The 18,592-nt window shown below is 40.5% G+C and overlaps 1 protein-coding gene across 1 annotated transcript; it reads left to right on the top strand.

Moving 5' to 3' along the window:
• The first annotated feature begins 676 nt into the window (after positions 1 to 676).
• METAP2 (methionyl aminopeptidase 2) lies at positions 677 to 15,824 on the top strand. The gene is made up of 11 exons (XM_053407476.1): positions 677 to 1,092; positions 2,031 to 2,132; positions 5,935 to 6,000; positions 6,868 to 6,970; positions 10,551 to 10,712; positions 11,162 to 11,343; positions 11,425 to 11,519; positions 11,620 to 11,716; positions 12,045 to 12,148; positions 13,330 to 13,445; positions 14,658 to 15,824. Exons 1-11 carry the CDS (start codon positions 930 to 932, stop codon positions 14,908 to 14,910), a joined length of 1,443 nt encoding a protein of 480 aa, XP_053263451.1. The 5' UTR covers positions 677 to 929; the 3' UTR covers positions 14,911 to 15,824.
• The last annotated feature ends 2,768 nt before the right edge of the window (positions 15,825 to 18,592 follow it).

Raw genomic sequence — 18,592 nt, forward strand, 5'->3', positions numbered from 1 at the left:
GTTATCATTCATTAAATGACAATACTCTCAGAATGAGCACTGACGGGTGCAGATGTGCATCTGTGGGTATCCCTTGCTGAATGAGGTAATTACAATAAAAAACAATAGAGAACTGACAACATACTAAAATAAAAAACAAAAACAATCTGTGGTGAACATCTTGTCAGGTTGGTATGCTCCTAGTCTATTTAGCCGAGTGTAGTTTACAGTACAGTATTTTTCAGGCGCATGTTGGGCCTATGATCCATCCTGTATTGAAATAGGAGTTAAGTCTCTTAAGCAACTTTTTCCAAAATCAGCATTTTAGATTAGTGATAGAAGCAGACAAATCCAGTCTTGTCGAATTTACGGTGCCATGTACACATCTGATGAAATGGGCTCTGGTCCAGGGACAATTTATGCCAGAATAAAATGTGCTGGGTTGCAGTCCCGCCAGTTTTAGATAAAAGGAAGACTCCCTCGCTGAACTCAACGGGGCTTCCTTTTGAACGGACAGACAAGCAGCCATAGCTTTGCACGGCTAGTCTTTTAAGGTGCCATGAAGCTCTCCACGTTAAGTTTTGCTGCAACCTACTGAGGGAAATTGGTTGCCGGGGGGGGGGTGAGGTGGGGAGAGAACCCACGTGGTGTGAAGAGAGGAGGCCCAGGCGACGGCAAGAGCTATGAGCCCGGCCCTAAACTGCACCTCCCACGGACAGCCTCTCAGACAACAACTCTCTCGCTCTTCCACAGCGCACGTGCTCGCTGCTCGTCCTCGCCCCCCCCCGACGGGATTCTTAGCCCTCCATCTTTCCCGACGTGCCCCAGGGCTGAGCCATAGAGTAGCTGGGGCTGGAGCGGCCTTCCCCCCACTCTCGGTCTCTGGCTCTCTCTCGCTGGCGGCGGCTAGTCGTGGGAGAGGAGGCGGCGGCGACGGCGGCGGCTGCAACATGGCGGCCGTGGAGGAAAGGGGCAGCCCCGAGGAGGAGAAGCACCTGAACGGGGAGGTGCTCTTGGATCCCGAGGAGAGAGAAGGCGCGGCGGGGCCTGGCGCTGAAGAAGGAGCGAAGAAGAAGCGCAAGAAGAAGAAGAAGAGCAAAGGAGCCGCCGCGGGTAGGAGCTGGGCCGGGCAAGGCGATGGCGGGGCGGGGGGGGGGAGGCCGCGTCAGGGGCGAGCCACGGGGACAACTTCGGAGGAGGAGGAGCGGGAGCGAAGCCTCCTTGGCCCCTGAGACGTCCGGGGTGGGTCGGTGGGAGGACGAGCCCCTTTTGAGGGGAAAGAAGGACGTGACTGTCTCGTCGTTCCGTGGCGCCGCTGTGGGGAAATGTTCCCAGAGTCGGAGGGGTTTAGGGGGAAGCGATGGGGAGGGTCTGGGTGTTAGGCCGTCAAGCTCATGATTTAAGCCTTTTATCATCATATATATATATATGATGATATATGAGACTGGAAATCGTTAAACTAGGGCGTGGGTCGTGTATGGCAAGGCGACCTCGCGTGTGAGATCTTCTGTGTCGGGGTGGTGACACGCTGCCGGGGTTTTCTTGGGAAGCAAGAGAGTGCTGGTATGCAGCTGTCAGGGTGCCTGGGAAAGGGGGGGGGGGAGTTAATCAACACTGCAGTCGGAAGATAACTTTTATGGTGGGAGCATGCACGAAATTCACATGTAATGGGAGATAGGGTCTTCGGCATGATGAATTTGCCGTCGGACACTCACTCGTATGGTATAGAAGGAGGACGATTGTAACTGCATGGTTTCCTTACAGGACTGAGAGTGTGTTTTAATTCTTAGAGACTGTTGCCGTTGCGTAAGGCGGGGGTGGGGGGTGGATTTACATGCTTTCATTAGTACATGGTACCTGTCCTAAGGTCTAGGGAGAGAGATTTCAATTTATGGAATTGCTTGGAAGAAATTTATTATTTACCTGCAGTGATAATATAGGAATAGTCTTGTATAATTTAGAAAGTAGAGACACACAATTTTGAAAGTATATTGTCTTTGTTTAGCTGGGTTTTGCGTTATTGTTCAAACTACCTGCTTATTTGCAAACAGGACAAGAAACCGAGAGAGAATCTGAGTCAACACTTGATGAGGTGACAAAACAATTGGATAAACAAGCACTGGAGGAAAAGGAGAAAGAAGATGATGATGAAGGCAAGTATAATTTACCCTGTCCATGATATGTAAAATATTAATGTAAAAATATTTGTAGTTTGCTTTAGTTAAGGGATTACTGGAGTTGGGAAAGATATTTCATGCTGAAGCAGTTTTATGTAGGTTGTTGAAAGCGCCGCTGTATAAAAAGGCTATTATCAAATGTTTTGTTCATTGATTTTAAAAAGAGATCATATTATACTAAGTAATTATAACCTTGGAAAGAGCAACTCTTATCAGGGTAATTCAAGATGAGAGATAGGATCTATCCCAAGGGATGGCTGAGCACTGACTTTAACCTAGATCTCCTTTGTTCAGGTATAATAGGCTATCCACTGCAACACTGTGACTGTGTTATATATTGAAATTCCTGTTTGGGAATGGTAATAGAGAATATTGATAGATCTTTGGTTAATTTTATTGGTACATACATACATGCTTGAAAGTCACAGATATTGAATTCAATTTATGAAGCCATTTCTGATGAGCTTTTGTTCTAAACAAAATGCCAGTCTTTCTGTTCATTAAAAGAAATGAAATAAAATTCAGCTTAATTCTTAAAGTGACAATTTTACCTAGATTATTCTATAAATTATAAGTCATTTAAACTACAGAAAACAGGCTTTATTACTGTTGTCCTTGTATTATATCTACATTTTGAAAAGCCATATGATGAAGAAGATAGGAATGAAATATGAATGACAGCCAGAAGCCCCATTTTACATGCAAAGGGCTTTTTCTGGACCAAGAATAGGGGGCTGTATATAAGACATGGTGGTTAAGCTAACAATGTTTTCAATACACTTTGATGATTTTCTCCTAGAGACTTTGATGTGAGTTTATTTATCTAAAATAGACCAAACATTTCAGTTCAAGTTCTTTTGCAACACAATACCTATCCACATTAATTGGTTTTGAACAAGAACAACTGTTAATGTGTTATTCCTGTTGGGTGTTGGAATAGATGTCTGGGGCTCCCCACACTCACCCATTTAATAGCTTAAGTTCTAATTAACTGGATTGCTAGTGACCTGAGCTTCATATAATTCAGAAGAGATCCTAAATGCTAAGAGACTGTTACATGATGGTGCTTAACTCTAGGCTTCAAATCCCCATTCATCCATAAGACTCACTGGGTGACCTTGGTCAGCCACACGCCCCTAGTCTAATCTACCTCACATGATTTTTGTGATGGTAAAATGGGGGGGGGCATGTATGGCACCTTGATTGTCCTGTGGGGAAAGTTGTGTTAACAATCTAGTAATATAAATAAATAGGCGAAGCTTTTTTAAACCTAATAGCAAAAATATGTCTTGGACCAAATCAAGAACCTTTCAGACAGAATCTTCATTGCTGTCTGGTGTTTTGCATTAGGAATCAATTGTTCATGGTGGAAGCTAAACATGTTACTTGGAATTAAGTTTTCATTCAGCTCCTAGGATTATAGCCTTGATTAGAGACAGTAGTTGTGACTCTGACAAAAGAATGGAAATAATGCAGCAGTCTTCAAGGACATGGCAGTCTAAACAGTTTGGCTTGCTGATTGGCAAATCTACCAGCACAGTACCGCAGAAGAAGCCTGTAATAAGTGAACAGCAGCCACTGTAGGACTGAATATTGCCAGAATCTGCAGTGGTTAGCATAGGGAACTGGAAAGTATTCCAGATTGGTAGATGAATGAACTGCATGCCAGAACTTTTTTTCTGATGTAGTGTAAATGGATTAAGCATAGTTCAAGGGCAAGAGGAATCTGATGCAGTTTTCATTAAAACGAGTAGCAGTGTTAAAGAGCATTGACTATTTAAAGAACAACTGTGTCTTTGTTTCAGAATGTGCTGTGACAGACTGAAATTATGCTTTAAAATGGGCTCTAGGTTTTTTATATACAAAAAAGTGTTTACAGTCTTTAATGCCCTAACTATATCTTTTTAGTAAAATAAAATTACGGTAATGTAAAACTTAAATAATGTGTGTCAGCCAGATCACTATCAAAGTGATAGTTTCTTATTTTAAAGCTTCAGAATTTTAAATAAAGAAGTGTGCATAGGTCAGTTACTGGAAACTAGTGGCTACCTGGCTAACTCTGCCTGAAGGATACTTTCTTTCTCTTTATGCTGCCTCTTACCTTTCCTCTCCATAGAACTACAGAAACAAAGGGTTCTTTCCAGGCAGCGGTCCTATCTTTTCATGCACTTTATCTCTCTCTTTTTTTGTTGCCAGAAATGTACCTGCCAGCCAGAGGCCTTAGACTTCTCTGGTGGTAGCTGCTGTAAACTGAAGGGTGATGGAAGTGTGTGGCTAGAAGGAATAATCATTGACAGTGCTGAACAGCATATGATTTGCCCTTGTGAAGCCATGATTTTTATTGATTTCTCATGTGGCATTAATTAGTTCACTTTGAAAGTGGTTTTGTTATGAATGTTGTACCCAACTGTATGTGTGAAGCACTTACACAATACGTTTGAACTATTAATGCTGCTTAACATCAGCGGGGTTTTTTTATTTAAAAATATGGTTTTGCTTTTATCTAATGTTGCCCTCTTATTCTTGCATTATTAGCAAATATTTAATTACTTTCAACAACCAGGAATTCCACTCAGGGAAGTGCATGGAATTCTCTCCAGAGAACAAATGGACTGGCAGAGGAGGGACAAATCACTTTACCCATCTTTCACCAACTAGCTCGAGTTCAGTATATGCCATGGAGAAAGCGAAGCTCCTTGCTTCTTAGCCAGCATAGAAAGACAGTAAACTAAACTAAAAATGTGGGGGAGGGGGATCCCAAAACAACCCACTGAGAATTAAGCATGTCTTGTGGGCATGGAATCCTGATTTATTTTTGTGGGGTAATGAAGTAATAGAGGAAATGAAATGGAGGGCATGACTGGTTGAAACACTGACCAGGAGCATGCCACATTGCAGTAGCTTGCTACAGATTCCACCTGTGCATACTAATTTCTATAATGTGTCTTGGTATGCTTCCAAAATTAAGCATACAACATGTAGTGACTAGTGTACATTTTAAACTCCAGATTTCTGGTGTCATAACGGGCATGTTGAAAGCTGCTGATGCCTTATTGAAATAGGAAAGACATCACAGTGAAGATGCTTGTGGTTACAGCCATGATTAAACTTTGTGTCTCAATCTGCACTTAAGGGTCTGGCAGTGTTCTTCTATTATTATTATTATTATTGCTGCTAATACTATTTATTACACAAAGAAATATATTTATTGGGGTGTACTCAGGTCATCACCACTTGTTTCACTGAATGATGTTAGCTATGGTTGTGTGTGTGTGTATGTTTGCATAAGGGATAGCTGCTGAGAAACCTTCATTGGTTACCAATTTCCTACTGCCAGTTTCAATGTTCTTGTGCTCACAAAGCCATAAACTATTTGGGCCTGAAGTACCACCTGATTCTTTATGCTCCACTTTGATCACTGAAGTCTTGTGATGAGGCACTTGGTGGTCTCATATACCCCTGAGGTTCAGCAGGTCTTTACCAGGCACTGAGCCTTTAGTGTAGCAAGCCCTGCTCTGTGGAACTCTTGCCAATAGAGGTTCAGCAGGAGTTATCCCTGCTTGTTCTTTGAAATCTTCACGTCCTGTGCAGGTGTGAAGTTGCATGCAGTTTGGGCGAGTCTAATCAGGCTGCTCTAATATGTAGCTTTGCTCTAGCCCTTTAGCCAAGCCTCTTAACTCGATTTTTTCCTCTCGCAACTATAGAATAATAATCTTAGGTAGTAGTGCTATTATCTGTAGTTATTGTTTATAAATTTGTAAATGTTTGTCTTCTGTAGATGGTGAAGGTGAAGGTGATGGTGCAGCAGGGAAGAAAAAGAAGAAGAAGAAAAAGAAGAAAGGACGTAGGTGTTTGTTACTATGGTTGTATCGTGCAAACTTTGTTTCTGCTTATGTCATGTTTATGGAGCTTACACATAACACTACCTTATACATAGCAAGAACATTTGGTTGTCTTGCTCAGTATTGTCTACTGCAGGGGTAGGTAACCTTTGTCCTGCAGTCGGCACCCAGCTTGGCAAGTTGTAGCAAGTGAGCCTCCACAGCTTTATCTCCCAGTTGCAAAGCTGTGATGTTCAGTGCTGTGAAGGGAAGATAAGGCTCTTTGCCTGCTCTTTATAGGCCAAGTGGGAAATATGTTATCCCACCCCAGTGCTGGGGAAGATTACTTTGTAAGACCCTTCATTTTAGCAGGTACATGGGGGAGGGAAGTGGTGTTGGTATACAGCTATAAGTTATAGTTGAAAAGAAGATTAAATCTCAAAACAACAACCATCCTCATGTATATATTTTATAGAGACCTGGGAGAGGAACTGACACCTGAAAGACTTTAGTACATATGTGCAGTCTTATATTTTTAATCACTGTAAGTGATTTCAGTGATTCACCAAGGACAGGTATGAGAATATAGATGCTGTCTTGGTAAACAGTGGTGTTTGAAGTGTATGCAGATATTCAAATTCTTAAAGAAATTGATTGCTATGCACAACCCAGGTTTTTTTGCTTAAAGTGACTCAGTGCTGCAACTGTAAAAGGCACTCAGAACTGGCAAGGTTATTTAAGGGTATCTTGGCATGTTTTCAGTTTTAGATGTGAGCCCAAGTAAGGCAATGTAAAAACAAAACACCTAAAAATTAAATGCTTTTGTATTGGAAATGATAGAACTATGCAGTGCATCGTAAGAGATTCAACTTTTGCATTTCACCCAACAGCTAAAGTCCAGACAGATCCTCCGTCTATTCCAATATGTGATTTGTTTACCACTGGAATATTTCCAAAAGGTGAAGAGTGTGAGTATCCACCAACACAAGATGGGTATGTATCTTGTTTTAAAAAATTAACATGCACAGCGTGGTACATTGACAAATTATTTTGTAGGCGTTTTGCCTGTTGTTTATAAGTCTCTGCCCCAAGAGCTGGGTTATTATATTCGCTCTACTGTTATCCGTTATTTGGAGGCGCTAATTGGAAGTAAGTGAATTTTAGAGTGTTCCTACCTGCAGATCTCTGTATATGTTTGTAACTGCATACTGTATTTTGTTGGCAGTTGATCTTGGGATGATGTAGAGATGCTTAATGAGTTGGGACTACTTTTATGTATGAATGGTAAATGCATGTAGCAGTGACTTTGCCAGCAAACTATATAGTACTTGACCATAGGCATAATCAACAAGGCCTGTGCTTGTTTATATACTATTAAATGTATATAATTTTAATTCTCTTGTTTTTTAATTATTATTTTTCTATGTTTTTATTAATTTCTTTTTTAAAATCCGTAAGTTGCCTTGAGTCCCATTAGGGGAAAAGGGGAGGTATTAATAATAGTAATAACTGTAATAATAATGCTTGTCATTCAAAAGTGACAATGTACCTGTGTATTTTATACTTCAAAACTATGTTCTGTTTAATTCTGTAGAGAACTACACTGCAGTCCTTAAAGCCTGCAGTAGGTTAATACTGTGATGGAAAAGCTGGGTTCATTTATTCATTTTTGGTGGGAATACCGCCATGTTAAAAACTTTTGGAATGGAGTATTATCTATTATATCCACAATTACAGGCCAACCCCCTTTCTTCAAACCCTCCTTAGCCCTACTATCTTTGGACATAGGCTTAGGCTCCACCCTGCACTTCAGAGACCTTGTAGGCTTCTTACTGACTGCAGCATGATTAGCGTTTGAGCATTTCACTAGACACCCAGAGGGCAATTAAAGGCATAACAAATAGAGATACCTTCCTAGAAATGTGGACCCCTTTATGTTAATGACCAAAATAAAGACCTTGTTATACCAACCACTCAATATTCTCAGTGCAGAGCTTTCATTAAGTAATATGTTTGAATGTTGAATGTGTAAGTGTTTGTCTAGAGACAATGGATAAATCAAGCACCATTAGATGTGCTGCTGGATAAGTGCTTAGTGGTAATTGTATTAGTGTTTGTTTAAAAAAAGAGAAAAAAATTAAAATAATAATAATACTGTAATGGAAGGGGGAAGGTTAGGAGAGCCTGCCTACACGCTGCACAGCTGCCTTGCAAAGTAGACCAGCAGTGTCCTCTAAACTATCTGGTAATTGCTGCCACCATCACTGAGTTTTTGCAGTTCTACAGTTGGATACGAGCCCCCAGTGGGAGGGAATTCTGTGGTGTTCCATGAAATAATAAAAATCTAGAATTCTGAGTCAATGCTACCTCTGCCTTTCAGTCACATCATTCTGTTTACTCAGGACAATGGGGCTGGCATTTAACTGTCTCCTCCACCATGGAATTCACACTTTTGCCCTAGTAGCATATATATGCTCAGTGGCTAAGCATGTAGGAGATTACCCAAATCCTAAAGTTTGGCATAAACACCCTTCAGATCCCAGCAGTCAAATAATATGAAGCTTTATTAAGAATGGAAGAGGAAAAGGCAAATGGACAAATACTGAAAATAAAAGCTCTGTAGATCAAATCTACCTGTGCTGAGCTAGCAACAGACTGACTGCTTGGTCTACTTGTGAGTAGCATGGCTTTAGGTGGTCAGTTGCATGGTTTCCTGATGGTCACCGATGGAGGATAGGTGGTGATTGAATGGAGGAAACAAAGCACTGCTGCATACCCAAGCCCATTGTAAGGACCCTCTTATGCTCATTGATTTGTGTGGCACCTGGTTCTTTCTTGCTAGTTAGAGCACATGTCACGTTTTGGCAGGTAACTGGTATGGCACCTGGCCAGGAATAGGGGAGACAATGGCCACTCACAGAGGCAGGCATGAATGGTTATCACTGATGTAAATCACCACTGGAATTGCTCAGTCTTCCCGTCACAGAACCTTTCCCTTGGTTTGTGGATTCAGGACTGGACTGCATACCCATTTGCTTTGCTCAGACTTAATGGAGGGCAAGTCAGCAAGAGCCGTCTCCACAAATATCCTTTGGTCTTTCATTTGCCAAGTTCGCATATCTTAAGTCATGCAGTTGACAGGCTTCGCACCTTTCAAAAAAATATGTGGTGGCACATGAAGGAATATGCTTTGTTAGTTTAGCCAGATGCTTTTCTACCCACAGGCCAACTTAAGCAGGTGGGCTGGACCACTGTTATATGATGTGAGGTGCAGGGCAGGGTGTGGCTTGGCCAAAATGGTCTGGTGGGTCAGAGGTTCTCCATCCCTGAGATAAGACATAAGACCTGGTCTACACATGCAACAATGACGTGGTAGAACAGTGAAGTGGTAGAGTGGCTTGTGTGATTTTCTGGACAGTAAGTGGGGTTGTACCACTTCTGAATGTCCCCATGTAGTTTTATTTATTTATTTTATTTCAGCAATTTGTATATTGCTTAATCACCATCATCTCTAAGTGGTGTAAATAAATCTGTGCAAGTAAAACGGCAAAACAAGGGAAGAAGTTATAGTCCAGTTTGCTGTCTACTGGGCTAGTGTTCTGCATAGCCAAGAGCTTTTCATATGGAGGAAGGCGGGGAGCTCTGTGGTCTAAACCACTGAGCCTCTTGAGCTTGCTGATCATAAGGTCGGCATTTTGAATCCGCACAACAGGGTGAGCTCCCATTCCTTTGTCCCAGCTCCTGCCAACCTAGCTGTTCGAAAGCATACCACTGCGAGTAGGTAAATGGGTACTGCTGTGGCGGAAAGGTCAGTAGCATTTCTGTGTGCTCTGGCATTCATCACAGTGTTCTGTGCACCAGAAGTGGTTTAGTCATGCTGGCCACATGACCCGGAAAAGCTGTCTGCAGACAAATGCAGGCTCCCTCAGTCTGAAAGCAGATAAGTCCTGCCGACTATGGGGTGCGGCGCTCATAACTGTTGAGGAATCCTTTACCTTTACTTTTACCTATATGAAGCATTGTTTAAAAACATGATCCTTTCCACCTGCAGTCTAAAGTGGTACAGTCCACTATACCAGCTATTGCATGTGTGCAGGCCACATCTAGAATTCAAAGAACATGTGTAGAGGAGCTTTGGACACCTGCAGTTTTCCTTATCAGCAGGTCACTTGGCTGAACTCCTAAACCTGTTCCTTACATTCTCCCAAGTTGGAGTCAGGCTAGGTACCCAAGGTTTTTCATGGTAGAAATGGTGCAATAATGATATTTCTCCTTCAATGAATATTTTTTTCTTTTACCAAAATCTTCACCTACCAGTTTCTGAAATCAGTGAGGTGTTTCGTGATGGCAGTAGAATTGGAAACATTGATTTTGAACTCCTCTGGGACTTGGTCAGAGTGGGCTAGCTAGAGTTTAATAACTTGAGTGATTGTATATGTAATTTGAAGTTTACCTCTGTTAATCTAAAATATGTATATTAAAGTAGTAGTCCTGTTGAGTATACCTGTGTCATCTAGTTTGGATTACAAGCTAAAATGGCCAGTCTGACAATCCTTTTATCCCAATATTAAAGGCGAACTGCTGCTTGGAGAACAACAAGTGATGAAAAGAAAGCACTAGATCAAGCAAGTGAAGAGATCTGGAATGATTTCAGAGAGGCTGCTGAAGCACACAGACAAGTGAGAAAATACGTTATGAGCTGGATCAAACCTGGAATGACAATGATAGAAATCTGGTGAGAATAAAAGATCATAGGATCAAGGGAGGACTATACAAGGGTTCATCTCCATAAGTTTAATTGAATGTGCTGGACATAGAGATTAGGTGTGGGGCTTCCATATATCAGCCTAGTTCTCCATCAGTTCTGGTGACTGTTGGTGATGATTGTATATTTTTGTTTTGGTTTTTTCACAACTGCTTCTATGGACTATGAGGCTGGGGGACAAGCAGCTAACAGAATGTTGCTGCAAAGTTGTTCAACGAGTATGATACAGCTGGAGACGTGGCACTTCCTCAGATCTTATATTCTTGGGGCAGCAAATATCTCATATTCTAAGAACATTCCCAGTAATATGCATAGCAAAGGGAAGGAGGGGAATCGTTTGAATTTTTTTTAATGTAGCAACTAAATAAAGCTGCTGGAAAACAAATCCGTTCATGTAATAAAGACCTTTGCTTCCCTAGCGAAAAACTAGAAGACTGTTCACGGAAGTTGATAAAAGAGAATGGGTTAAATGCTGGGCTTGCATTTCCCACGGGATGTTCTCTGAATAACTGTGCAGCCCACTATACCCCTAACGCTGGAGATCCAACTGTATTGCAGTACGATGATATCTGCAAGATAGATTTTGGAACACATGTTAGTGGTGAGTTTTCTCTTGCTTACTCTGCAGTTAGATCATTTAGTTGAGTTCAGATTCTTTCATCTAATTTGTATCTAATTTCAGGTCGTATCATTGACTGTGCTTTTACTGTCACATTCAATCGAAAATATGACAGGCTGTTACAAGCTGTAAAAGATGCAACTAATACTGGAATAAAGGTATACTCGCAAGGGGAAGTGTAACTTTATCTCTTACCTACATACTTTGTGAGAGGGAATTTTTATCTTCAATTTCAACCTGTCTTATGTGTGTGTATAGTGCGCTGGAATAGACGTTCGCCTTTGTGATGTTGGTGAGGCTATTCAAGAAGTTATGGAATCTTATGAAGTTGAAATTGATGGCAAAACATATCAAGGTAAATTTCCCCTATCTAGTACATGTGATAGTTTTGATTCAGCGCTAAGGGAGAGAGCATGTGTGCATATGAAACCGACAGAGGCATTGCATTTGTAAGACTTGATTACTGTTGTTGCTCACAAGTAAAACATTTTGAGATCCATTAAACTTCTCAAAGGGTTTTGATTTTTGCATTTAATTGTGTTTTCGGGAATTTCATGTTGTCTTTTGGATTCCAAAAATTGAGAATAGCTTTTTTAAAAAATGAAATTGCTTATTCTAGAAAAGTTAACTGTACTATTTACTACGTGCATTGATTTTATAGTGTTTCGTATTTTATGTTACAGTGAAACCAATTCGCAATCTGAATGGACACTCTATTGGACCCTATAGGATACATGCAGGCAAAACTGTTCCCATTGTGAAAGGAGGAGAAGCAACAAGAATGGAAGTAAGCAAATAACTCTTACACTCTTACCCTCTGTACACAGAAGTATAGAGCTCAATGGGCCTTTACTCCCACTGAAGAATATGCACCGTATTAGGCTGTTAATATTTGCAGTTTCACCTGGCCCTTGTTTGAAATTCTGTTTCCGTTCCCGTCCCCCTCAGCTCAGAAGTTTTTTAGTTTGTAGTACTAAATTACTTGAAACCCAGGAAGCATATGGCTACTGCTCACAACAGAATGTTGTAAATATGTGTGTAATACTTAACAGTTGGCATTAGTTTTATTAAAATGAAAAATGAACCGTATGCCTAACAATCATTTTGTTCTTGCGAGTAATTCAAAATGTCCTTTCCCCACAATTAAAATTTGTATTTAGAAGCCAATGAAGGTGTCATTAAAAAATAAAACATGGGGAGGTGAACTACCTGATTGGGAAAAGTGGAAAATCTGGCTGTTTAGTTAAGATGACAAAGGGCAGCAGGATTCATGCACTATCTGATAGTTATCACAACTGATCACAAGATCTTGCAAACTTCTTTCTTATTCTAATACATGCCACTCCAGAAATAGTTCAGAAGTCTTAAAATTTTATTCTGAAAATGCCCCACTTTTCCTATTCTTACCCACCAGGAGTAAGCTAACTGGAATACCATTGTCCCACTTGTTGGTGGCATTCTAAGTACTCTACTCTAGCTCCCAGGCATAACCTATTGCCCCAGAGAATGATTTGAAGGTATATGACTAATTTCTGTTGCTGAAGTGAAGAGGGTTTAACATTGTAAGCTGCCTGTATGGGTGGCCACCTTTGAACCAGGCTGAGTCTATAAATGAAATATAACACCCGAACAGCTATTCCTAGTACATGGGATTAAGCTATTCATTAAACCTGATTGGGCAGTGTCTAAGTAAGGAAGTATCACCCTGGCAGTATTTGAAAATCTTTGATTTACAGGAAGTGAATAGATTGATTGTATTTCATGGGCATGCTGCCTGTACACCTGCTCTGTGGGGTATTATGTGTTGTCCTACATTTATAGTTCTGAGAAATTCCAGAGTTAGTCTCCTGTAGCAAAATAATATTGTGCCAGAACCCATGTTTTCAAATGCAAAGAAATAGTTCTTTGATTATTTCTCAGCATGGACTCCAGTATGCTTATCTAGTATATGTGTCTCTTTAATTTTAGGAGGGAGAAGTATATGCTATAGAAACCTTTGGCAGCACAGGAAAAGGTGTTGTTCATGATGATATGGAATGTTCTCATTATATGAAGAACTTTGATGTTGGACATGTGCCAATAAGGTCAGTCCTGCTTTTATTACAGTGGGTAAATGTCTCTTTGTCTGTACTATTGAAAGAAATATCGTTGCTAATTCACAACTTGAAAAGAATGGTAAGTAGACTGCTTATATACTATGGGTGCACAAATGAGACAAAAACCAACAATTTTTAGAGCTACTTGTCCTTAAAGTTACTTGATTTACTCGTGTGTGAGTGGACAGTAATTTACCACTGCTGAAACTCTTCCAGATGTTTTTGAACTAACAACTCCTATCAGCCTTACCCAGCATGGCCAGTAGTCAGGGATAATCAGAGTTTAAGAACAGCTGGGGAACACCTGATTTGGGAAGAATGATTTAGCATGACATCCAAATACAGCCAATATTAGCAGCAGCTTTACATTACTGTGGTTTAATCATAGTGATTTCAAAAAACGCCTAGCACCTTAAATACTTTGAATCATGTTCTTTGAATCAGCAGTGGTAAATTAAGTGGCCCATGGGCTAGATCCAGCCCATCGTGGTGTCTGACGTAGCCTATCAGCCTCCTGACTCAAATTACCTGCAGTGACAGGAATAACAACACTCGTAACAACAAGGCAGCTTTCAGTCTTCTTGACTGTGTCTGAAGAAGTGTGCATGCACACGAAAGCTTATACCAAGAACAAACTTAGTGGGTCTCTGATGCCACTGGACAATTTTTTTATATATTCTTGAATACCGTCATTAATAGCAGGCTGGATCACTCCAGAAACAGGAGTGTTCTGATCTGTTCCAATGGAAGAGCAGCACTAGGCTGGTAGGAGCAAGGGAGTTATTTTCCTTCCCATAGCAGTGCTGGACTTAGTGGAGAGGCTTTTTCCAGTGCTGCAATTGGAAGAAAAATCCCTTCTGTTCTTCTTAGCAAACAATAAATGCAACCCTCAGGCCCCACCACAGCTTTGTGCGTTCATTGTTACATGAAAGCAAAGACCACTCTCTCTGGAATGGTCTCCTCACCAGAAACAAGGTATGCAGCAGCAATGATGCGATTCTGGTGCATGCTGAACACTTTTTTTTGTTTACCGTGTCTTGTTGGCTACTAGTGCTATGCATTATGGAATTTTAAAGTATATTTTTACTGCTTCTTTACTGAACACAGCATGACTTACTCATGAGTAAATATGCATGGGATTGCACAGTATCTGCCTGATCAGCATTTCCTCCTGCTCATTCAGTGCACTCTTTCTTCTAGGCTTCCAAGAGCAAAACACTTGCTGAATGTTATCAACGAAAACTTTGGCACTCTTGCCTTCTGCCGCAGATGGCTAGATCGTCTGGGAGAAAGTAAATATCTAATGGCTTTGAAGAACCTGTGTGACTTGGGTATAGTGGATCCATACCCTCCCCTATGTGATATTAAAGGCTCATATACAGCACAGTTTGAGCATACCATATTATTGCGTCCAACATGCAAAGAAGTTGTCAGTAGAGGAGATGACTATTAAAACTTCAAGGCCATTACCTCACCTATGTACTCTGTTGGAACACATTATGCCAGAATAAATTTGCAGTCTGTTTTAACAGTGGACCCCATGTGATAACTTTCCATGTTCGGAAAGAGGAATTTAATCAAAGGCAAGTTCTCTCATGTATCTAACAAAAGGAAAAACAGCTTTTGAGGCCTCTAGAGTATTTCAGGTTACTTCTTAGTTTGGAATGAGTTATACATATTGTTTTAATATTTCTGAGAGAAGGCTTTTGAATATTTATATTACCATATTCCCTACTTGAATGCTTTGAATGACTACACCTGATTTCTGCGCCTAAGTCGTCTCTGGTATTGCCTTTTAACTTCCTGGAATCCATTTTGTAAAAAATAAAGACAGATTTATGGATCTAATACCAAATATGGTTTTTGAAAGTGTTAAAAGTGCTAGGCAGCAGTGCTCTGGGGGAAAAACCTGCCTTATTAAATCCTGTAGATGTATTCTTTCTCTGCTTACACTGGATATCAACACAAGGCATGGTCTACTTTTCTGAAGTTTTGTCTTATATAGCATGAGTCTTGCCTTGCTTTAAGTCATGAAGTTACGAACTTTCGGGAATGTTATCTGCCCTTAGCTATGGTACACTGACCTATAGTGCATAGCTTGATAGGTTCTTTCTACGAATGGGGAATTGAAATTGGTCTTATTCTGCTCATTTTTTCCCATTCATTTATGATAAATCCACTAGCCAGCTTAAACATTATTTGATACTTCAGTTATGACACTTATTTAAATGACAGTGCAAATATTCCATTTATCAGAACTCTGGATATTCTTCATTATGTTCAGAAACCGGATTATATTATTTTCCCATTACACTTGTTAAAACTAGTTTTATTTGAAATCTCTGCTAATAAAAGTTTGATACATTAGATGCTATTCTTCTGTACCCGTGTAAGTGGCGGTAGGGTTGAGGCTAATCAAAGTATAACAGGACTCCCACATATTTTCTACAGAATTGTTTGACATTCTAGTTTGAGCCTAGAAAAGGTTTTAGCAGGCTGCTTATTTCTTCTGTACAAAGCAGCAGAAAAAGTCCAACTATTAAGTGGTGCTAATCCGTATGCTTCATTGACCATTCATGCAGTAGGTTTTTGCAGACTGTTAGGATGTGCTTTGGAATTAAGGTATAGAAAACACAGTTCACGCTCAATAAGGTACTATCTGTACCTAACAGTTGTTAGATTGACTCTGGGATTTGTCCTGTTTGCAATGCTGTTTATTTTATGACCTAGCATTACTCAAATGCAATTGAGTTGGACCCCTCTGCCACCAAGTACTATTCACCTTGTCCGTGAGATTCCTTAGTTTTTATTAAATTATTGCATAAACGAAAGGTGGTTTTAGAAAATCATTTATTTTATCCAGAAAGCTACCTAAGGGTTTTCATTTTATTTTTAGGTAGCCTCTATGCAATAGTAGCTAGATGAGTATAAAGGAACATTTAATGGATTGAGCTTTATGTTGGGAAAAGCTAATGTACATTGAGGTAGAATAGAAGGGCAAATGTAAGGCTAAAACCATATATTAGGTCCAGCCCATCAAGGTGTTTGACATAGCCCACCAACCCCCTATAGGCAGCAAGCTTCTTGAAGAAAACTAGCAGCAAAGCAGCTTGTAGGAAAAACAAAAAGCCAAAAGGGAAGAAAACCATCTAGTTGTCAGTAATGAGGATACAGTTCTGAACGATGCTACTGTTGTAGCAGTCAAAGGAGCTGAACAGAAAATTGGTGCCCATGCTCATTGAAAGATGTGTCCTGAGCGTCTGGACTGACATGTTTCGTTGTCTGCCTGAAAGGCTTCAGATTCTGTGTTGCATAGGCACAGACCATGAAGACCTATGTATAATTATGAACAGGCCAACTCCTTATCAATACTTTTAAAATGCCTTTTGAGAAGCAGAGAGGTCCCTGCATTGCAGAATCAATTATACTACAGAAGTATAAATATTTAGTATGTATAATTTTTGGCATGGAGTTACTTGAGTGCTTTGGTTGTTCTTTAAAGAATGGCGTTTTGCTTAGGTATCGACTGGAAGTTTAAATAAAAAACCAATAGCTACTTTTCTGATGGGCTGTTTTAAAATGATACATTTTCAAAACTGAATAGGGTAAGGAAGTCCTTTCCCCCCCAGGCCACTTGCAGAGAAGGAAATGCTTCACTTGCTGGATTTCTGTTTATGTAGCTCTTAAAGGCACTGAAACTGCAGCCACAACATTAAAACCCTCTGAACTACTATCTCTCAGGGTACAGGCCAAGATAGAGTTAGATCAGACTTGCCACAGTAGGCCATTGAAAATGTAACTGATTCTTATAAAAACTGAAATAGCTTAGAATTGCCATTTTTTCTTGCTCATCTTTACCCCTTTTCCTCTGCTTTTGATGGAGCCTTGCCTGTTTTTCCCTTTAGTTTTGTTCTTGGTCTCTGCTTTTCTTTCTCTACAGATGTTCTCTTGTCCTGTTTCTCTTTGCCCCTCCTGCTTCCTTTGCACAAACATGTTTCATTTACAGACGGGTCTTGTCCTAAAACTGTGGGGTGGGTAACCTTTGTTGGGGTCCAACTCCCATCAACCCCAGCCAGCATACCCAATAATCAGGGTTCAGACACCTGCACCCACAATGACACAATAGGCACCTGATGTGCTCAGAGGATGACTTTTGACAAATTGGTTCAAGCTCTTAGAACTTAACTAGTTGCTATGCTTAATTCTCTTTCATGGTGTTTTTTTAAGTTGGGACATTGGGTTCTTTTAAGATGGTAGGGGTTTTTTTTTGTAGCAGGTAGGTTAACTGTTCGCTGTACTGGCCAACAAAGGAAAGAAAATATAGTACCCTTCTAGCTGAACAGTAGAAAACAGGCTGCAAATGAAGACATTTTGCTACTTAACATCAAATATTCATAGGCAATGCGTTTTGTGTTTAATAAAATATGTAGTCTTTATCTAGGTATCTCACTTATGTTGGGTGGCTATCAGTTCAAGGACTAGTAAGATTACAGTAATTAAGACAAATGTCTATGCTCAAGTTTCTGTCTTGTGTGCAAATAATCAGGGGACCTGCTGTGTTAAGAGGTCCTGAAAAAAGGGCTCTAACCATTATTTTTTTGGGTTCTTCATGCAGAGAGAGTGCCTATTAAACTAGAGTATACAAAAGTCTTTTTCCTGTCACCCCAGATAACTTTGAGAAGAAAGTGAATTAGGGACTTAATGCTTATTTTTATGTGAGCATGAGACATGCATTTTTCTGTGGCATTTGAGAACCTCTGCACAGACAGCTTCGCTGTATTCAGTTCTCCCCTCCCAGCCCTTTCTCTTGGGGTGGTGGAGTGCTTGAATTCCCTCTCTATGGGGAAACTTTATACAGTTCTCTGTGTCCTTCAGAGTTGGAAGGATAGAAGACGAGAGAGGTTTTTGTATAAGCAATAACTTCCCTCCATAATTCACACTAGGGCAAGTCACCCAAAACTCCAAAATCCTATTTCCAGAGGGCGGGAGAGCAAGGGTTTGTGTCTGTTGCTCAAAGATACCCCTCAGCTATCTCTGCATTTAAAAAAAATATATTAGGAGCTTCACACTAACCAGTTCACTTTCTCAGCACTTTTTTTGTTGGGAGGCAGATGTCCTCCAACAGACATCACAAT

Source organism: Podarcis raffonei, chromosome 10 (assembly GCF_027172205.1).
Source record: "Podarcis raffonei isolate rPodRaf1 chromosome 10, rPodRaf1.pri, whole genome shotgun sequence".
Taxonomy (NCBI): Eukaryota; Metazoa; Chordata; class Lepidosauria; order Squamata; family Lacertidae; genus Podarcis; species Podarcis raffonei.